General features: G+C 43.8%; 2 protein-coding genes across 8 annotated transcripts; one reads left to right on the forward strand and one right to left on the reverse strand.

Moving 5' to 3' along the window:
- The first annotated feature begins 29 nt into the window (after positions 1 to 29).
- FKBP3 (FKBP prolyl isomerase 3) lies at positions 30 to 4,699 on the forward strand. Its single transcript, XM_084521001.1, has 7 exons — positions 30 to 222; positions 333 to 434; positions 564 to 671; positions 744 to 879; positions 1,861 to 1,928; positions 3,377 to 3,474; positions 4,362 to 4,699. Exons 1-7 carry the CDS (start codon positions 112 to 114, stop codon positions 4,414 to 4,416), a joined length of 678 nt encoding a protein of 225 aa, XP_084377127.1. The 5' UTR covers positions 30 to 111; the 3' UTR covers positions 4,417 to 4,699.
- A 439-nt stretch (positions 4,700 to 5,138) lies between these two features.
- Positions 5,139 to 20,067, reverse strand: PRPF39 (pre-mRNA processing factor 39). 7 transcript variants are annotated; one of them, XM_084520993.1, is made up of 15 exons: positions 19,922 to 19,996; positions 18,114 to 18,487; positions 16,996 to 17,121; positions 16,483 to 16,592; positions 16,237 to 16,355; positions 15,391 to 15,558; positions 14,508 to 14,673; positions 14,001 to 14,108; positions 11,729 to 11,893; positions 11,284 to 11,410; positions 10,928 to 11,196; positions 10,175 to 10,359; positions 8,658 to 8,732; positions 7,983 to 8,103; positions 5,139 to 6,834 (listed from the first exon to the last, which is right to left on the reverse strand). In XM_084520993.1, the coding sequence occupies exons 4-15, from the start codon at positions 16,567 to 16,569 to the stop codon at positions 6,781 to 6,783; spliced, it is 1,644 nt and encodes a 547-aa protein (XP_084377119.1). In that variant the 5' UTR covers positions 16,570 to 16,592; positions 16,996 to 17,121; positions 18,114 to 18,487; positions 19,922 to 19,996; the 3' UTR covers positions 5,139 to 6,780. The 7 variants fall into 7 exon arrangements, with proteins under 7 accessions (XP_084377119.1, XP_084377118.1, XP_084377122.1 ...); XM_084520992.1 differs by lacking the exon at positions 16,483 to 16,592 and having other exon boundaries at positions 19,922 to 20,067; XM_084520996.1 differs by lacking the exon at positions 19,922 to 19,996 and having other exon boundaries at positions 16,483 to 16,645; positions 16,749 to 17,121; positions 18,114 to 18,136.
- Positions 20,068 to 20,073: the final 6 nt, after the last annotated feature.

Below are 20,073 nucleotides of genomic sequence, written 5' to 3' on the forward strand. Positions count from 1 at the left end.
CCCGCCGCTCCCCGGCCCGGCCCCGGGGCGGTGCCGCAGCCGCAGCCGGAGGAGCCGGAGCCGGAGTCGGAGCCGGAGCCGGGGGCGGCGCGGGGCGGGCGCTGCGGGAAGATGGCGGCGGCGGCGGCGCCGGCGCAGCCCTGGAGCGCGGAGGAGCTGCGGAGCGAGGCGCTGCCCAAGAAGGACATCATCAAGTTCCTGCAGCAGCACGCGGCGCAGGCGGTGCGGCCGGCAGCACGCGGCTCCCCCCTTCCCCTTCTCCTTCTCCTTCTCCCCTTCTTTCCTCTCCCCTTCTTCTCCCGGCCCCGCCGCTCACGGCCGTGTCTTTGCAGTTCCTGGCCGAGCACCGGCTGCTGGGGCAGGTGAAGAACGTGGCCAAGACGGCGAACAAGGAGCAGCTGATCGCGGCCTACACGCAGCTCTTCCACACGCAGGTGGGGCCGGGAGCGGGGCTGGGGCTGTACCGGGGCTGTACCGGGCCATATGGTACCGTACCGGGCCATATGGTACCGTACCGGGCCGTGTGGGGCCGCTTGGGGCCCTGACGCCGCCGCCCCCCGCAGCGCTTTCGGGGCACGGAGGGCGCGGAGCCGGCGGTGGAGCCGTCGAGGCCGGGCAAGGCGGAGGAGGCCAAGGAGCGAGCGGCCAAGCCCGAGGAGGCCCGGGACGAGGTGGGTGCCGGGGGCAGGCGGGGGCCGCGCCGGGGCCCCGCTGCAGCCCTGACCCTGTGCCCGTGATCCCAGGGGCCGCCGAAGTACACCAAGTCCGTGCTGAAGAAGGGCGACAAAACCAACTTCCCGAAGAAGGGAGACACCGTGCACTGCTGGTACACCGGGAAGCTGCAGGACGGGACGGTCTTCGACACCAACGTGCAGACGGGTGAGGCCGTGCGAAGCGCTGGGGTTTTGCTCCAGACGCTGAGGGGAAAGCAGCTGGGCTCGTCCAGCGGCCGTGGTGGGCCTGGCCCGGCTCCAGAGGCACGGCTTGTGCTGTCGCCTCGCTGCCGGGCCGGCCCTGCACCCGCTGCGCTCAGATTTTCCATGAGGGGAGGCCGGGCGGTATTTTAGGGCTGGTGGCTGTAACGTGACACTGCTGCATCTCGCCAGGCCTCGAGTTTCGCATTCTCCAGGCCACAAATAATGTGAAATGCGAGGATTCAATAAGCCCAGAAATTACTCCTGAGGAAGGACAGGTCCTGCTCGGGGGGATGTCCTTATCTACGGAACTCAGCGATGAGTTAGCTTCCCTAAATATCCGCTAATTGGTGTATTTCTGTAATAAGCCCCCAAGTGTGGAGGCCCTGGAGCGACAGTGGTTTGAAGTAGTCTCTTCCACAATATTTACTGCAGAGATGTTAGTAATTATCTGACCTTTTGATCAGAGGATTCATGCGTATGAAGTCTGAACTGCTAGAAACTGTCTTCCAGCAGCGGTGTTCAACACCGAGAGGAACAGCAGGGCTGTCATTACATACCATCTGTCATTCATCCTACCTGTTTTAAAATCTTTCTACAGCACTGAAAGCAAAATTGGTTCCCTAATGACTTTCATTTGTTTGTTTGATTCAGTAATCCATTTGTGACATCTGAAATCTCGTCATTCAGAAATTGCTCTTATAGGTTCGGTGGATCCATATCTGAAAGGTGCTTGTCAGCTTTAGCTGCTGGTGCACTTTGATCATTTGATAATGTTTTTAGTGCACAGCACTAAATTTTTCCCCTAAAAATCTGTCAGTGTGCTAGAAGTAATATCATAAGAATAGGTAGCTACGTAAAGCGTGATCATAACAGCAAGTTTCAATGGAAGTGTTGTATGTGTTGGAGCGGTGTTAAAGCAAATGAAAATACTACTTTCTTTCAGGTTCAAAGAAGAAAAAAGCTGCCAAGCCTTTAAGTTTCAAAGTTGGCGTAGGAAAAGTTATCAGAGGTGTAAGTAAATCGTTACTGACTCCCTCAGAATCCAAAAAGAGTTTTCACACTGCAGGGTTTATGGCTGCGATGCGGGTTTCGAGCTGTTGGCTCTTGATGTGAGGTAAAAAGGCACCTTGGAAGCTTTTACATCAGCAGGATGTAATATTTATTCATTATGGATGCATCCATCCATCTGCAGTGTCACTGCTCTCGTTAAGTGGCGTGTGGTCTGACAGCTGCACGTTCCCAGGACACGTACAGCCTCTTGCTGTCTGTGTCGTGCTCTGCACAATAGGCAAGATTATCGGGTTCCCGGGGCTCTGTGCTGGGTGCATTGTGTGCTTCAGTCAGTCAGGAGATGGGGTTTTGTCAGCATCTCTTTTTATTTGTCTCAGTGCTTCCTCACGTATAGCTCAGCTCATCCATTAAGTGAACTGTATGCTGAAACCCCAAATTGTAGTTCCATCGTGTGCCGAACCGAGCTGCAGTTTTGGTGCTGTCATTCCTCTGCTGTATCCGGCAGTGGCTGTTAGGGTAACAAAGGCAGAATCTGCGTGAGGGGAATACCCAGACAGACTAAAAGCACCAAGAGTTCAGTGTTCTGTGTATCCACCTGCTCGTGTAAATCTTAAGTCACAGAAACTGGTGTAAACCTGCTGTGTCAGGGAGGTACCAGCGTACGCACAAAGCAAATGTGGTGCTCGACTCCACCACGTTGCTGCTGCTGAGCTCGTGGTGATATTTACTGGTGGCTGCCTGCACAAGATAAGAATACAAGAAGGATCCTGTGCCTACACGACTTTTTTCTATGCAGTCATACACATGCCCCTCTGTGCTGCCGCTACATAGAAAGGCAGCCTTGTGGGCACCACTGGGAAGGGGAGAATGGCCTTGGGCACATGGCCAGTACTGCAGGAGTTGCCTGGGTTCTGCTTTAGTATCGTGGCTTAACACTCCTGTGTTTTGTGTGGGTGCCAGACACTGCTCAGGCAGTCACAAGAAATGCGTAGCAGCTGTTCGTTGTGAAGCTTTGATACGATGCTGAACTGATCAGCAGCTTGGGGCAGTGTGGGTGAGTCTTGGAGAGGCACAAGCACTGAAAATACAAGTAGGCGTTAAGAGTCAGCCTTAAATAAACACCAATCCACTTTGTGGTAAATGCGCTCTGTAACTGGATGCTTACGTTGAAGCAAGCACGTTGATTTCATCGGCTCAGTAGGAGCTGTACAACATAAAAGTGTGAACCCGAGCTGTGGTGTCCAGGGTAAATGTTTCCTCACGTGGAAAGAATGGAACTGCCCCACTGTACACCTTGGGGTAGACAAACCTGCCCAAACAAATTATGTGATATTGCATGGGTCTTCATAGGAACAAGGTGAAAAAAGCATCTAAAATATACTTTTCTTTTTTTTTTTTTTAAGTGCTTGAGGACTTTGGTTTTATGTTTGTCTTTGTTTTGTTTTCAGTGGGATGAAGCTCTCTTGACGATGAGTAAAGGAGAGAAGGCTCAACTGGAAATTGAACCTGAGTGGGCGTACGGCAAGAAAGGGCAGCCTGATGCAAAGTATCCTTTCACAATCCACTACTGGCTGCTGTCTTAAGTAACCTGGAAACCCCTCACAGAATGATGTGCTTTGCAGACAGGCATAAAATGGGGAAGCTGTGTTAAGCAGGCTGTGTTAAGGAATACAGTAAGTCCAGTGAGCTGATGGAGCCAACTGCCCCTTTCTTTGGAAGCAAACCGCCTGTGCAGGGGACTGCGTACCCGTTGATAACTTGCTAGTGTCTCCTGCCTTGGTTTTATTCTAGCTGCTTCTGAATGCTTACCCCTGCAGCACAAAGGGAGATGCTGACACGTGTAGTTGTGGGGTAAGAGGCAAAGCATCTGCTGCTACTGAATAAAAAGCAGTCAAAGCTTGTCTGGAAGCAGCAGTTCTGGGAAACAACTGAAGGAGGGGTCCTACAGAACACTTTTTTACCAACCCTTCCTGGCGTTTATTAAGAATAAGGAAAAGGATTATTCTCTCTTCCCCTAACCTTATGTCCTGATAATTTGAAGTGTTGTCTAAACAGCTAAAACAACTCCCACCTTTCTCCCCACTGCAGTACACCTTCAGACAATCTAACCTCTCAGAGGGAGACACGTGAGTGTCCCAAAAACAGAGCCAGCGCTCAGGCAGTTAAGGTGAAACTCAGCTGTTCATCGTAAGAGGAATTGGAATAATGAGCAGTACGTTTTAATACAGGTGTATCTGCAGAGCTGGTTCTGAACATCTTGTGAGCACTTGTATTAAACAGCAGCAGTGGCTACATACTAAATCCAGTATGGTAACATAGGCCAGGGAAATGTAAAACTGGCAAGGAGCAGGTGGTAAATCACTTAGCGAAGCTCTGTAAACATAACTGTGTAGTGTTTGTCTTTTTTAAAGCTTCCTTAACTTGTGTCAACAGGATTCCACCAAATGCAAAACTTTTCTTTGAAGTGGAATTGGTGGATATTGAATGAAGATTTTCTTTGCTGCTGGGAATCCATCTGAGCAAGAAAGCTTCTGACAGCTGCAGTTTTGCTCTTGTAACTTCAGGGTGTAACTACAACTGTGGCCTTGTATCGAAACCAAGTTTGTTCCCCCCAACTGCTGTACAGTAACATACCACTAAAGAAAACATTGTTTATACTTGCAACTGATTTTACTTTCGTGTACGCTTACCTTAAAACTATTTAGCCTGGGGGGAATGGGGATGCTTGAGACTAAATTAAAACTGCTGAAGGAGAAGTAGCGCCATCCTGACCTGCCGTGACTGGTTTTATCGATCCTTCTCGTACTGGGTCATGTTTTACTGGAGTGTATTTACCTCAACACCACGCTCAAGTCAAAGCAATGTGTTTCTCTTTCAGCTTTATCTTTTGTGCAGCTGTTAGGTTTTACAACAGCACTCACCAACGGTATTAGTTCATCTAAAACATTAGAGGGGAAGAGGAAGGTGATGCTTTGTAATGCCATACGTAATTCTTAAACACACATATATATTAGATTTCACCTTTAAATATATTTTGAAGTGTCAGGCATGATACTAACCCATTCCTGAAAGAGAACTATGTCTGCCTCAAAGTTCCTGAGGTGATTCTATACTAAAGGTACAGATTTTTTTTTAAACAAGACAGCAGTAGAACCTGCAGAGGCTGGAATTCTTAGTGTGAATGAGGAAACCCAAGAAAGCTCCAAGAACTACTGAATTCCTTGCTTTTATTACGAAAATGAGAATGATCACTTTGATCAAATGAAAAAAAGTTTGCTCACATTGTGTACATGAAAAACTCTAGATACAAAAATCATCCCAAACACAGTTTGTGCTTCTTAAAAAAGAATGCAACATCATTTTGCACTGCATTTTAATTTTTGACCCCCCACACAGAATAGAAAATACATATCACAGCTTTCAAAGGCTGCCATATTAAGCTGAAGAGTTTGTTATAACACTACAAACAAAGTAGTCTCAGATTTGCTCACTGGGGCATAGAAAAAGATCTCACGGTGAAAGCAGGTTATGATTTGCCTGGGAAGGGGAGCAGAACAGGTCAAAGGAGAGCCTTGGCCCTGAACTGGCAGCCAGCCGAGACCGGCTTGTTTCCTATAGCAGCCACTGGGGCTAACAGAAATCACAACTGCTTTTAGAAAAGAAAAAGGTTGGATTTATTGATTGAATCTGTAGCATTGTATTGGGCTTAGGTGGCAGGATTTTGCTAGCGGGCAGCTGCGGGGGTTGCTCCAAGTCAGATGAAAGCCAGTTCCAGCCAAAATTGAGTCAAGGAGTGCCAGCTGCACTGCTGTGACAACACATTTAAGGAAGGCTAAAACACACCACACAGCAACTGCAGGAGCAACAAGAGAAAAATGTGTGCAACATCTCTGCAGCCCCACGGTTACTGACAGAGAGGGCAGGAGGTGCTCCAGGTGCCCCAGCAGCCCAGGGGGTGCCCTGACAAAGCAGACGCTGCTGCAGCCTGCAGAGGACCCCATGGCAGAGCAGCTGGATGTGCCTCAGAACCTGCAGCCCCTGGGGGACCCACGCTGGAGCAGCCTGTTCCTGAAGGGCTGCACCCCATGGTACAGGCGCATGCTGGAGAAGCTCTTGGTGAGCTGCAACCCCGAGGGATCACGGTGCAGCACTTGGTGAAGGACCATGCCCCATGGGAGGGACCCCCACTTGAGCAGGGGAAGGTTGCAAGGAGGAAGGAGCAGCAGAGAAGCAGCACAGCAGAGAAGCAGCATTATGACTGCAAGCCCTATTCACCATCCCCCTGTGCCACTTAGCACAGCAGAAGGCAGAAGAATGGAGATTGAAGCTGAACCTGGGAAGAGGGGGGATCAGGACAGTGTTTTTAGTTTGGTTTTAGTTCTCATTGCCCTACTCTGTTATGAATTAGCAATTCATTAATTATTTTTTGGCGAGCAAGCTCCCTGTCCTTACCTCAACCCACACCTTATTAAATCATAACTTCTCCCCCTGGCCCACTGAGGAAGGAGAATGAAAGCACAGCTGGGTGGGCACCTAGCAGTCAGCGCAGGTCAACCCACCCCAGGAATCAGTATGAGACTGAAAAACATTCTCCAGAGAGCTCCATAAGTTAGTGCAGGGAATTAAAAAAAAAAATGCATTTATAGTAAACTAGAATTGTACAGAGATACCATTTATCAGTTATCAGCACACAAATCTTGCTTCACACATACCCTGTGAACATCAGCTCATTTTACATGCAAAAGAACAAAAAGCAAGTATTACAACAGTTCTTTAACATCCCTAATTTAGAAAAATATATTTTACTCTTTCTTCGCCGAAACTGCACAGTGAGCTTCATTCACTCTTCTGATCAAGTTGAAGGAGAATAATACTGTCCGTAATTCCACGCGTTCTGGTAATTGTACTAGAAAAAGATACACAACAATGCAAGTCAGAACAGCCATGTTCCTGGAAGGGGATCTGATTAAGCTATCTATCATTCCTGAAAGACACATCTAAGTTCACCCCTTTGCAATTTTAATTGCTCTGAACAGACCAGCTGCTGTGGTGATACAAGTGTCAACATGGGTGATACAAGTGTCAACATGCTCCGTGTCACATCCAGAACAATCCTGTCTCAATGCCTTTTGTTTGAGGCTTTATATCAGATTGAGATGCAGGATGCATGCAAAGTGTGGAACAACTCAGGGTGTTCCTCTTCAATATAAGGCCCACAAGCTCTGAACCACCTTACAAAATCTACTGGAAACCAGTTTTGTTACTGAGGTAAAACTGAAGTGTGGTTTAGACGCAAAGTCAATGATCAGATTTTTAGCAAAGGCCAGTGCTGAAGCAGATACTGTTGCCTGCAGTGTTTTTAATTGCTTAAGAAGCATGCATTAAGCAGCATGCACTTAGGAAGTCTTCAAATACAGAACAGGTCAAAGTGAACCTCTTGTGCCTCAAATCCCCTCTTTGGTAACTGCCCTACAGCTCTTCCTGATTTCCATTTCAACAGAAAGGAAGTAGCAGAAGATAACGGAAGTGTCCACTCTTACAGCAAACCCCACAAGCAAGGAGAGCCAAGTGTCCTGTCACTATTCCCTATAAGTCTATCAGTTTGCAGGTAGCAGAAGCCATCACTGAGGTAGTTGCCATGGTCTCACTGCAAACAGCTGCGCCCATCTCAGCTGAGTTTAGGTATTTAGCAGCACAACCCATACTGAGATATAACAAGTAGTTGGAAAAAGTTGGTAACCCAAGGTCATCTTCCTGGGCAAAAGGTTGCAGCACAGAACATGTCTATTGCCCTCTGGAAGCAATATCCTTCACCTACACTTCCCTTCATATGAAGAGCTAGCCACCAAGCTGCTAGCACTGCTCCACGCTAAGAGAGAAATATTTTACACTTCTATAACAGAAAGAAAAGCAAGCAACTAAAATGAGCTAGGGTTGTATTCCAACCTTTCCCTGCCAGCTGGCACTTGGCCACAAAGAACAGTGACTGGGAAAACAACAATTTGCATATACTCAGAACATGTGTTAAAAGAAGTAATCAAAGCATACACCTACCTGATACCAGGCGTTATAGTTGTATGCTGCCTGATTGACCTGCATGTCCCCATCCATCATCTGTGCCGATGCCATAGTTGGGTCATCTGTGAGCATCTTTTTTTCATCTGGCTCTTCTGACCTGCAAAGTTATTATACACTTGTAAATGGTATCTTAGACTTTGAAAAATGTCTGTGTAAGAAATACTAGAATGGATAAGGGTAAGTAATATTTTCCAAGCTGGCATCCTGTCCAAACAGAGCAATGGAATACGAGTCGGAAAAAGATGGTAGTATGTGGTGCTCAGCACAACAGGCTGCTTTTGAAATTATACTGGTGCTCAAACTGAGACACCTACAGCATGCATCTCCTTAGAGATTTAGTTATTTTTAACAGTATTTAGTTATTCCTGTGATACACAATTAAAAGTTAACTTCCAATAAATGTTTCCAAATGTAAGCCAATAGCATAGCCCTGGCATATACTTTTAAGCGATTAAAAAGTTTTGTTCTAACAGTAGGTTTTAAGCTAGTATAGACTAAACAAAACAAAAAGCCTCTGAGATTGTTCTCCAAAATATTTCCAAAGCATTTACATGCTTTGTATCAGACATTTCAGTGGAGTACATGTTGCAGCTACCAGTATTGCAGAACCTATCAAGTCGGTGTATAACCTCAGGTGAACACACTCCCTACCCGTTCTCTGCTCTTCTTTTCAAAGAATCCTGCTCCTTTAGAAGTGCTTGATGTTCATCATAAGCATCCAAAAGCCTGAAGAAGACAAAAGAAAAAAACAGCACTTTGTTCACCACTTCCATGTTAATGTTTTAAATATAAGCAACCATTTTAAGAAGTCTAGTTCAAAATGTAAAAATACTAAAACATTCTAAAACAAATTCAATCCTAATCCGTATTTTTTTCCAGTGATTCACAATGGAGATAGGAAAACAAACAAAGTAATCTGAAAGGGGGATTCCACAATGCAGAGTAAAAAAATTTTTCAGAAGTGTTACCTTAAAAATTCCCAACATTTTGCTCAACTTTTAGCGTGCTTCACACAGTTCTTTATAAACAAACATTATAGAGAGATTTTAGACAACTTGTCTGTGATACAACTACTCCTTCCAGTAATTAAATTACTTCACCTAAGTGTTGATGCTATCCATAGGAGTATTGATATTTAGGAAGCTGCACTTCTTTGACTACTGGAAATGAGTATTAGACAGAATTAAAACAATTCTGAAGTTGTACCCACTGCCTTTTCCCAAAGGGTATGGAAAGAACAAATGTATCTAACACAGAACAAGAGTTACAGTATTCATGTACTAAGTATAACCACCTATTGACGAATGAAAGCTTAAGACTTGTATTTCTTAACTGAAATTCACATGAATAGCTAAATATAAAGTTCATTCGCAGCATAAAACAGTTTACAAGATATCAGTTGAAAAATGCTTCTTCTATCAATATTGCTCTTAGTGAAAAGTTTCTTGTACAGATTCTGCCCTCTCATATTATTTGAGAGCTTAAAATTTAATTTTGTTTGGACTGTTTAGGACTCCAAAGTTGCAATGCCCAGCTGCCATGCAAGTTTGAGTGTTCAGAGTCAACGTAAGTTGAAACTATTTTTCAAAAAACATACAAAGCAGAAAAACTAACTCATGGTTAAACTTTCCAAGTTAATTAGCTGAAAAATGTAAACAAAAACAAAAACTTATTTTACATTAGAGAATATTAAGATGAAAAAAGGCTATTAGCAATAGAAGTGCAAATTTCACTTAAATATCTGATCCTCCCATGTAAGCGTACAGCACTGTTAACAATTTTAAACACAGAGAAATAGTTTTGGAACATGAAGCAGTGACCCAGGGTACAGAAATATTTTACACCTGTGTCGCAGAACACTTCACTTTCTCTTTGAGAGGCATCCCCCTTTAAAGTAAGAAGTGACAGGCAACAGGATTTTGCCCTATAAGGCATTAGGTATTTCAGGAAAAAAAAAAGGATAACTTTCTGAAAAGAAATTTCTACTTCAAGATAGTCAAAATAGGACTTTGGTTTAGAAAAACACCTACACCTCAGAGAGCTGATGACAAAAAAAAAAAAAAAAAAAAAACACCTTATGGACACAGCTAATGCTACCCCTTTCCTACTACTTTTACAACCCCTCTTTTGGTGACCTTAGTTTGGCCATTGCACAGATTATATCTTACTTGTTTACATCAGAACCAAAGTCTTCAAGAAATTCCACTTTTCTCTGAGAAAATGTAATCCTCATTTTTATAGACAATTCACCATTAACAGCTTTATCAAAACAGCTCAAGATGTTTTCTTCGTTTTGCTTGAGATCACCGCTGTACTCCATTTCAAGTAAGTTGAGATACAGTTTTGTATTTTCCTGTGGGAAAAAATAAAGTATCGGAAGCTGCAGATCTGTCATATCATATTTAACACTGAATGCATGTCTACAATGTGTTCTGAAACATAAGCATATGCTAAGACAGCCAATATAAACATCTTGTTCTTAAATGAGGTCAGAGATGACCAATATATTTCACAAATAGAACAGAAGTTAGCTAACACTACAAAACCAGATGTGATGTTGAGCTAACAGTTAGGGCTGGAGTCTTACACAAAATGCTTCAAGAATACTGCCTACACGGTCACTTTTGTTTGCCTTGAGATACAAACTCTCCCATAAGTGTTTATGGTTCTAAAGAGGGAACATGAAGGTACGAAGCAAGTTATGCATCTGATTAAAGAGACTTACAGCTTGCAAATTTCCAGAGTTGAAAGCTGTAAATATGGCAACATCAGTTTAGAGGGACTGGTGTCTCCATGCAGCAATGGAACATTACATACAGTCAAAATACCTGTCATCATTGTTGCCGTATTTATAAAAGGGGTTCAGAAAGAAAAAAAACAGTTTGCTGTATTAAAAACAAAAACAAAGAGGAAACACATACTTTGTCAATTTCTATGGCTTCTGACAGCACTTTTCTTGCCTTTGGAAGATTCTTCTGTACTTTGAAGAGGTGCCGAGCTAATTTGATGGAATAAAATGACGATTCACTAACTGACTTGGCGTTCCTAATGGCTTCTTCAAGCAGGTGTTCAGCTTCTTCCATGTTTCCATGTCTGCGCTCTAAGCTTACTCTTCGCAAGCGAACCATAGCTAGACCTAGAATACATTCTTCAAATGTTTTCAAGATTCTTCTTGCTTCGTCGATGTTGCCTAAAACACCAGTGAAAATGCCTTAAAATGATACATTCAACAGCTTCTTCAAAACAGAATCCCTCCCAGTAAAAACCTTGTTCTTACCCTGCTGTTCCTCAAAGGCAGCCCACAGCATGTGAACCATTGGTTTCTTGGGAAGATGTATTGTGCAAGCCCTGCTGTAGACATGCCTCACTCCTTCAATACTATGATTCTCCATGTATTTGGCATACTATAGTTGAAAACAGAGCAGAGATTGAACAATATTACAGCTTATATTTGTCTTTAAATACCTGACAGAACGATAAAATTCTTTTGTTTAAACCCATTCAGCACCTTTATTGAACCACTAGACTAGTTTCTGTAAGGAAGGACGTAGAGAGGCAACGAAGTTGGCATATGCAGCAGTCAAATCTGGTTGCAAGCAGACCATCTCCTAATGCAACAGATATAGTTATATATGAACAACATTCAACAAGAGTACAAAAGGTTAGTCACTAGATCAATGTATGCAGTCGGTAGGAGATCAGTGGTAAACCACTTCCCTTACCTTAATCCAGAAGTCCTCATAGAGGGCACATGAAATAACACATCTTTCAAAGAGGACCACAACTCGCTCATGAGTTCCATTTTCTATCTCAAATTCTAAGTACTCTTTCCAGTTTTTCAGCTGAGCTTTCTCCAGAGGTTTTACGTGAAAGTAAGGCCTCTTTATCTGCAAGAGTGATAGGTTGGCAACGTATGACTAATAAGCATACAACCAGATGGGTTAGAAAACAACCCCAAGCCATTCAAGTAATGCCACTGAAATAAGCAGGACTTCAGAGTGTTTCTTCATCACCTATTCGAGTCAGTCAAGTGGGATAATCCCACTTGATTGGGAAACTGCTGACAGTTACATTACGCCAATGCTTTGTTTGCCTATAAAGCTTTTTGAATGCAAGTGTTCAAAGAACTTGAAGAACAAGACAATTACTCCCTTGCAAACCTACTGTTACAACATAACAAGGACATTATAAATAACAGTTATTGTCCACATACAAATATACAAAGTACTTACCGTTGTACTAGTGCACATCCTACAAATTAAGTTCCAAATTTAGTTGAGAAACATGGCAAGGAAAGACAAAGCATCGGATTGAACTTCAGATGAAATATTTACATTAAGCTGATTATTTAGTAGCTAGCAAGATTGCATTTTTACTCCTGACAAGAGGAGTTCTGATGGACAGAGTTCAGAAGGGAAAATTTAAACACTGCTTTGAACTCAACATAGCAAAACATCCTTCCAGGGATCTTTTGCTTTTCTTCTCTTCAGTTTTAATTTCACCTCATAATTTCTCTCCTGTACATTTCTACCCCAGCGACATCCATCCAAGTCTCCAGAGAAATTTTATAATTAAGCAGAAACATTCAATCCTTCAAGGCCACACAAAACCTAAAGCCCATCATCCCCTCCACGCTCCTTATTGAGCTCTACTATGGAACCCAGTAAGGTCCTTGTCTCGATAAATTCACAGATGCATTGGTGCCACTGAAGTAATAGTAAAGAAGGTCTAAGTGGCCTCCATCACTGCTACCTGACATCAACTGTATATCGACCTCACTTCTGTCCATTGTAAAGACTTATATAGTTTTGTTTTCCACTCTTTATAGACCCAACATGTTAGTATCTATAGAGAAGAAATACTTTTAGTAGAGCAGGTATAGATTCTGGCCAAGAGCAATATAGAAAACAGGTTATTCTACGGCATGTCTGCAGTTGTAGCATTCTTCAAATCTTCAGTAATCTGTAGCTTACTGATCCTGTGAGTATAACAGCTACACTCACACAACACATCAGCATATTTGACCCTCATCTCCTCTAGGGACAAGTTCGGTATCCTTTGCTTCCTTCTAGGACAGGTATCTCGTACAAAAGTGTTCCTGCAACACGCAGAACTGGTAACAACAGCACTTCAGGCTGTTGTATAACAAGAAAGGGGAGATCGCTTTGGTCTGACTTTGTGCTAGGAACGATTACAGTGCTGTATTTTTGAGTTCCTTTGGCTTATAAGGTATCTTGCCTACTCTAACAGAGCATGGTGAGTAATGTAAGAACAGGTCTGAGATCGCGCAGACTATTAAAGAACCTCTGAGATCTGTCCCAGCTGTTCAATATCATCTTTTCAAAGAGTGTGATGTAAATTTAAGACAAGAACAAAATGTTATACAATAACATGTTTGCCAAATTGAGAATTAAAAACTCAGGCTGCTTTTAAAAAGTAATTAAGCTTAATTCTATATAGAAAGTATTTTGATAAATAAACGATTGGCTTAATTACTTCTAACATGTTATATATGGGAGCTGCAGGTTATGATGGCTACTTCTGGAAAACAAAACTAACTGATTTCAGACTTGAGCGCAACCAAAAAATACACATGCAAACACGAACATCACTCTGCTTTTAGGACACGCCTACCTTTTCAATTAAAGAAGGGAGGAAGGTAGCAACTCCAGTGATTTTGTAATACTCCAGGTGCATACTGATTGGCATAGCGTTTCATACATGTACATTTAAAGACTACTCAGTAAAATAACATTACACCATCTTGCCTCTCTTCAAATACTGTTTGAAGACTGTTACATCCTCAGATGACAGAGTTGACCTCACAAGCTGCTTTTTGATAGGAAGAATGGCACAGAAGTAAAGCTAGATCTTTGTTCAAAACACCACAGTTTAAACTGTAAGGCCTGCCTAACTGTTAATCAAAATTCTTAATTCCCAGTTTGTTCAAAACTGACACATGCTGCCTCACATAGAAAAAAGAAATGAACTTACCCCTTCCTCAAATGTCCACCTCTTACTGACTTCATGTTCATTGTGATTGAACATTTCTTGATGAATCTCAATGATCCTGTGCCTCATGTTTTCTATTTCAGTGATTAGCTAAAACACAATTGTTAAAAAAAAATGTAACAGGTAGATACCATAGTGCACTTTAAGATAACAGTAATATAGGCAAAGTAGCACAGATGCACTAAATGCTATACGAAACAGCTTGGGAAGGGAGGGGGGCGTTGCCCCGATGATACCTTGGCTCTTAGCGCAACCCAATTGAATTTGTTTTCTGTGTGAAGTTTTGGTCTCATCTTAACGATGATGAACTCCATTTCTTTCATACCTATGAAAATGCTGGAAGCGTATGCTCTACAGACAAAGAGCAGTGATATGCAAAAAACTAGGTGAACAGATCTGCTACAAACATACTAGATTGTCTGCAAATATATACTTCTCTTAGCCACAGATTAGGGCAAGGAATCCAACAAACTCTCTCTGCAAGTGTACCTTGGCAGGGTCAGTTATATCTTCAGTACCAGACGGCAGATCATCTCCAGGTGACACATCCTCCCCACTGTGGCCATTCGCAGATGCCAGTTCTCTGCGCAGCTGAATAAACTGCTCCGTAGTTAGAAGTTCTCGTGGCAAATTGTTTTGTACATGGTCTTTAAACCTAAGAGAGTTAGAAACAAGTCAACACACATTTGACGTTTTCTGTTTTAATACTCTGCATAACCAGAACACACAATAAACCCTACTGGGATTCTTTATTACTTTATCAACCTAGAGCAAAAATGAGCATGCAACTTGTGACAACATGTGCACAAAACAAACCTCGCACTATTTTTCAGATATTCAGAAGCTTTACATTTGAAAGCAAAATTAAAGGACAAGGAAATTCAGTGGTGAAAACAGAGCACTTAGGTCTGCGAAAATTACAAGGAAGACCGCTGTATAATTTAACTAGAGCTTCCGGATCCCTCTTAACCTCTCTGTACTAACACAGAATTCTACTATCTAACACTTATCCAAGTACTTCTATTTGGGTTTCAACAAAATTAATGTTTAACCACAAACGAGCACTGCATGAGGAAGTAAGTTTTAAAAATCGCTCTTCTGCTTTTTTTTTCCAAAGACATCCCCACTTCTCACTGACGCTTCCAATGTCTTCCTTTATTCCACAGCAGAATTTGTGTTTTAATGTAAAGCCATATTCTGAAAATGTGTATCAGTACTTAAAAGTTAGTCAAAGCATGAGTAAATAAACGAATATATAAAGCTAAGCAACTATTTTAAACTGCTCTTAATAAATATTTTCACATTTACAGAAATAGGTTTGAGTGTGCTTGAGAAATTCATGGCATTAGCTACTCCTTTGTTTTCTCTTTACCTTTGGAAGTGATGACTGTAGAGCTGTGTTGGAATTCCAAGGATACGATCATATATGGATGTAACTTCCCTCAGGTTTCCCTGCTCATTTTCCCAGTTTATATACATCTCCCATAGTCTGTCAGAACGGAAATCTGTCCCAGCGGCTAAAACTGCGTGTTCGTAGGCTCTAAAAAGTAATTTACAGTTGATTCTGAATGCGGTGACAGAGCAAGGAATAGTTCTGGTTTTTATTTATTTAGATATTTTGCTTAGAGATTCTAGATGTCCTCATTTACTTGCAAACCCACAAATTCATGATTTAAATTCTTCAAAGTATCTTCTAGATATCTGTCACAAGACCTCTAGAGATTCAGAGTTCACACTTACCTTGTTTTCTCCAGTACTATTACAACAGAGCAAAAAAAGTTAACAGAAAAAAGCCAAAATACAAAACACTAAGAAAATACATAGTCTTTAGCACTTAGATCCTGCAAAGAAGCTTCTAAATTTAATTTCAGTTCAAACTGTAGTGCAACCTCTTACTCAACCAGGGCCATTACCAGCAGATGAGCTGAGATATTCTAGAATCACCAAGAAATTAAATTAAAAATCTTCTATGGAGAACCTGTTCCCGCACTGCATACCACTCTAGAGCTTCACAAAGCATTTCTAAGGTGCAGTCTGAAGTTCACAACTTGTACCACGTTGTAATGTCTACCACTACTCCATTTAGCTCCATAAACTCCTAGAACTCCCTAAAATAGGTCGTTATTAGGTAGCCCCTTAGTGTAGCTGGATTAAGGTGTTTAAGTTACGTAACTATCTGCACGTGCTTCTTGTACCACTTAGGCTGCTTTCAACTTACCCTCGAATCGTATTGTTAGTTTCAGGATCATCGGGGTCCAAGGTGTCTTTTAAGAAGTTTATATAATGTATCCAAAGGTCAACACTAAGAGGAATTGCCTGAAGCCCTCTGCGATAAACCTATGAAGAGAACATGAACTGTACTTCAAATACTCACTGGTGTCCTAAGAGAGAGGCAACACTGTGTTATCCGGTGAACCTTAGAAATACTAATTACTGGAATTTTGTTTAAATAATCTACCATTACCATTCGGGTGGAGGTTGGATAGAACATGGCAATGTTCTGATCTCCACGTGCAGAGTCTTGATCTTCAAAGCGCAGCGGTCCCTGCATTCTGACCAGGTTGTGTGGGCAGGCTTTGGGGTACAGACCATAGGGCACAGACCCATTAGAGCATCATTGACAGCGTCTGACCAAAAATGCAATAAGATGTAGCAATTGTGACCAGCAAACCAACTATATTGCTTTGAAAATGAGTAATAAATGTAAGTGACAGAAAAGCCCTGCCCTACTTGTTAAGCTGCAGTGTAATACAGAGGCTTGCACTGCAAAGCTTGACAAACTGTAGAGGTTTAACGCACCTGCCAACAAAGAGAGAAAACATTAGCTACAAATGCCACAGAAGTGACAAGTGCAAACAAAATCCCTACAGACCTGACCACGCGTGGCAGGTACTGGCAGCCAAATGACTTGCAGCGCGTTAGTCATTATTTGGCCAACGGGACCAACGGCAACTGCTTCGCCCAGCTACCTACGTACCTCATCGGACTGTTTAATGTTGTCGTGTCGCTTTTCGAGGTCTGCATACTTTTTCCAATATCCATAACAATATGGATAATGTGTGAAAAACTTGTCAAACGCTTTCCTGGCAGCCGGTATGTGGTTCTGCAAGAAACACACAGCAAAAGGTAATATGTTATCTCCAACATACAGCCCGAGGAACAGAACAAGCACCTAGCTGGCATCTTGTCCAGGAACGACAGCTGCAGGCAGAGCATGCAGCCATGCAGCGCAGTACACCATCTCCACCATCTCACAGACAGATCAGGAGAAGCATAAAAACAGGACAAAAACGATGAAGTGTCTTCAGTAGCTTTTTCCTAGCCACAAAGTTCACAGCTTGGAGACTTCCTTAGACAGAGTCATTTTCCTGTTACAGCCCTGTGCAATGTTTGTTCTTCATGAATTTACATGGGCTCAAGAAGCAACAAAACTTCTGTATTCAAGTATCCTGCAGTTAAGTCCCACAAGTCAGTCCTATGTTGTGTGAAAATCCATTCGTGCTTTTGGGCACGTGGTTAAGAATCAAATGAAAGCAACAGATGGGAGGTCACATTGAGCTTATTCTCACCAAAAGCTGAGAAGGGCGATACAAAACTCAAGTGGGATCAACATGTTTTTAGTAATAGTGAATGTGCCCAAGTGCCTAGCTTTCAAAAAGCTAGCAAGAATTTTCTGTTTGCATTATAGGTGATTATTTACTACCAAAATCTAATTGCAGAGAGTTATCTCTAGTAAAGAACAAGTTCTAGCAGGCAGGTTCACCTTTAGAATCTGGAACAAAGCTCTTTTAAGTGTAAAAAAAACCCACATTATTAACATTTTCAAAACAATTACTGTTTTAACACTGCCTTCAAAATTGTTGCTCTTGTTTTGTGATCTCTGCTGACAACACTGGTAACAGTGACTGTCTTGAAACTGTATGTATGAAAGCCTGACACACAGGTCTAGATTCCTTACTGGAATAACTGCTGTCTTAAAACAGCACGTATCAACGCCTGATGGACTGTTCTAGGTTTGTTACTGGAATATGTTAGCTAATTTGGTTTTGTTTGGTTATTTCTGGAAGACTAAGGAAAAAGGGGGCACATACTAACCTCTTGCTCTACGTACTGCAGGAGATATACCCATCCTGTGAAATCCTGGTGATTGTCCTCTACTACTTTCCAGAACTTGTCAAAATCTGGAGGGAAGCCAGCCTCAATATCTGTTGTCTGTAAGCTTTCGATATTTGGAATTTCACCCTCTTCTTGTGCGTTCTCTTCATTCAAATCAGGGGAACTATCAGGTGATTGTTCCATCTCAGTTACACTCATAATTTCTGTACTGAAGTCCATATGCTGTTCTTCTGTTGCTGTTTCGGTGCCATTGCCTGTGCTGTCATTGCTTACAGTCGTCGTTGTCGTCTTCTCCTCCTCTGTATTATCCGAGTTCTCCATGGCTGAGGTTAAAGGTGTCCTGCAGTACTATCCTATGGAAATAAAAACATTCAACGTTCCAGCAGTGAAGATCCAAGTAGAACTGGGCTGTGAAGTATCAGCCCATGCAGTCACTAATTCAGCTGCAACACTAGCAGAAAAAGGCTTTGAGAGCTGTAGCTGTTCCTACTTATAGGGAGGGGATGAGGGAAGCTTTTATTCCTAATAGCCGTTACTTAAATCAGAAAGCTGCCCACCCTCTCTAATGGCTGCAGAGAGTAGATTGGTTAAGCTACAAATAAAGAGCTGAGGGTATTAAGATGTATCCCATTGTGTTACTATAAAAACAGCTAATTAATATTGATCTTTCTCTTGCTCTAACATAAGAGCGTGGAAGACTCAGAAAAACCTAAAACATTCAAAAAATAGGGATTTTACCTAAACAACCAGAGGCAAGTTTCTAGTTAAACTAGGAACATGAGCGTGAATGGATTACTCCTACATTAGACTGCAGAAGGTAACACTCGAGCAGTTTCCTGATTCTCAACCATTCAAGAGTCTCCCACGTGCCTCATGCGCTCCTGTGTTTCATCACATCTGCTTCACTCATGAGTCTCATCCACAGATGAAACAGAAGTTTGTACCCATCGTATGTTTTGACATACACACACAAATCTTTGTGGGTTTTCCCAAAAAAATACAACAAATAACTAATAAGGTATAAAATCAAGCCAATACAGTTTTCCTGGGTGATTCTGTTCGTAGTTCTAAAACTGAGGAGGCTAGCAAAACTGTCCTTACACATACAAGAGTTTTAAGACCTAAATTTATTCTGAGACGTGATGGATATTCTCCACTTCTGGCTGATTCGGGCGATGTGTTCCAGCCCAAGAAACACCTCCCCCAACTCCAGCTACGTCCTCGGATTAGGAGAAGGAAAACGGGAAGAGGAAAAAAAAAAAAAAAAAAAGGGACACACGCACACACACACGCACACACACACACTCCGCGTTTCAAGCACAACCTCCAGGTCTCTTCGGCAGTCTGCTTCCAACCGAGCGCCTTCGGGAACGCCCCGAGAGCAGGGCAGCAGCGCGGGGCCCCCCCTAACGGCGGGCCTGTCCCGGGAGCGGCCGGGGCACGCAGCGCAGGGGCGGCCCCGTGCGCCAGGCCCCGAACCGCCGCCGCCTGCGCCGCGCCTGGCGGTACCCGCAGGCCCCGCTGCCCCCCGCAGGCCGGGCCGGGCCCCGCACGCGGCAGCGCCCCGCAGGGCACGGCCCCGCCCCCCCCTCCCCCCGCACCGCGCGGCCCTCACGGCGCTGGGCCGGGGCCGGGGCCGGGCCAGACCGGGCCGTGCCGCCCGCCTCGCTCCGTACGGCCCCAGCCCGGCCCCGCGGTGCAAGGCCCGCGCTGCCCGCCCCCTCCCCACGCTCCCGGCCCCCTCCCCACACCCCCGGTCCCGTCCCGGCCCCGTTCCCGTCCCGCACCTCCCGCGGTGCCCCCGCGCTGCGGCCTCCTCGCGCTCCGCCGGCCACTGGACGAGCGCGCGGCCCGCGCCTGCGCATTAGAGCCCGCGCCCGCCGCTGCGCCGGCGCTTCGGAGCCTGGCGCCTGCGCGCGGAGCCCCCGCTCCCTCCGGC

Source organism: Aythya ferina (genome assembly GCF_964211825.1).
Source record: "Aythya ferina genome assembly, chromosome: 5".
Taxonomy (NCBI): domain Eukaryota; kingdom Metazoa; phylum Chordata; class Aves; order Anseriformes; family Anatidae; genus Aythya; species Aythya ferina.

Excerpts from the sequence above, each read along its gene's own strand:
- FKBP3 (XM_084521001.1), top strand. The coding sequence starts at position 112 with ATGGCGGCGGCGGCGGCGCCGGCGCAGCCCTGGAGCGCGGAGGAGCTG. Across the intron at positions 672-743 it reads CCGAGGAGGCCCGGGACGAG|GGGCCGCCGAAGTACACCAA; the intron begins GTGGGTGCCGGG and ends CCGTGATCCCAG. Across the intron at positions 3,475-4,361 it reads AAAGGGCAGCCTGATGCAAA|GATTCCACCAAATGCAAAAC; the intron begins GTATCCTTTCAC and ends TTGTGTCAACAG.
- PRPF39 (XM_084520992.1), bottom strand. The coding sequence starts at position 18,455 with ATGGAGAACTCGGATAATACAGAGGAGGAGAAGACGACAACGACGACT. Across the intron at positions 11,411-11,728 it reads ATGAGGACTTCTGGATTAAG|TATGCCAAATACATGGAGAA; the intron begins GTAAGGGAAGTG and ends TTTCAACTATAG. Across the intron at positions 6,835-7,982 it reads ACTATAACGCCTGGTATCAG|TACAATTACCAGAACGCGTG; the intron begins GTAGGTGTATGC and ends ATCTTTTTCTAG.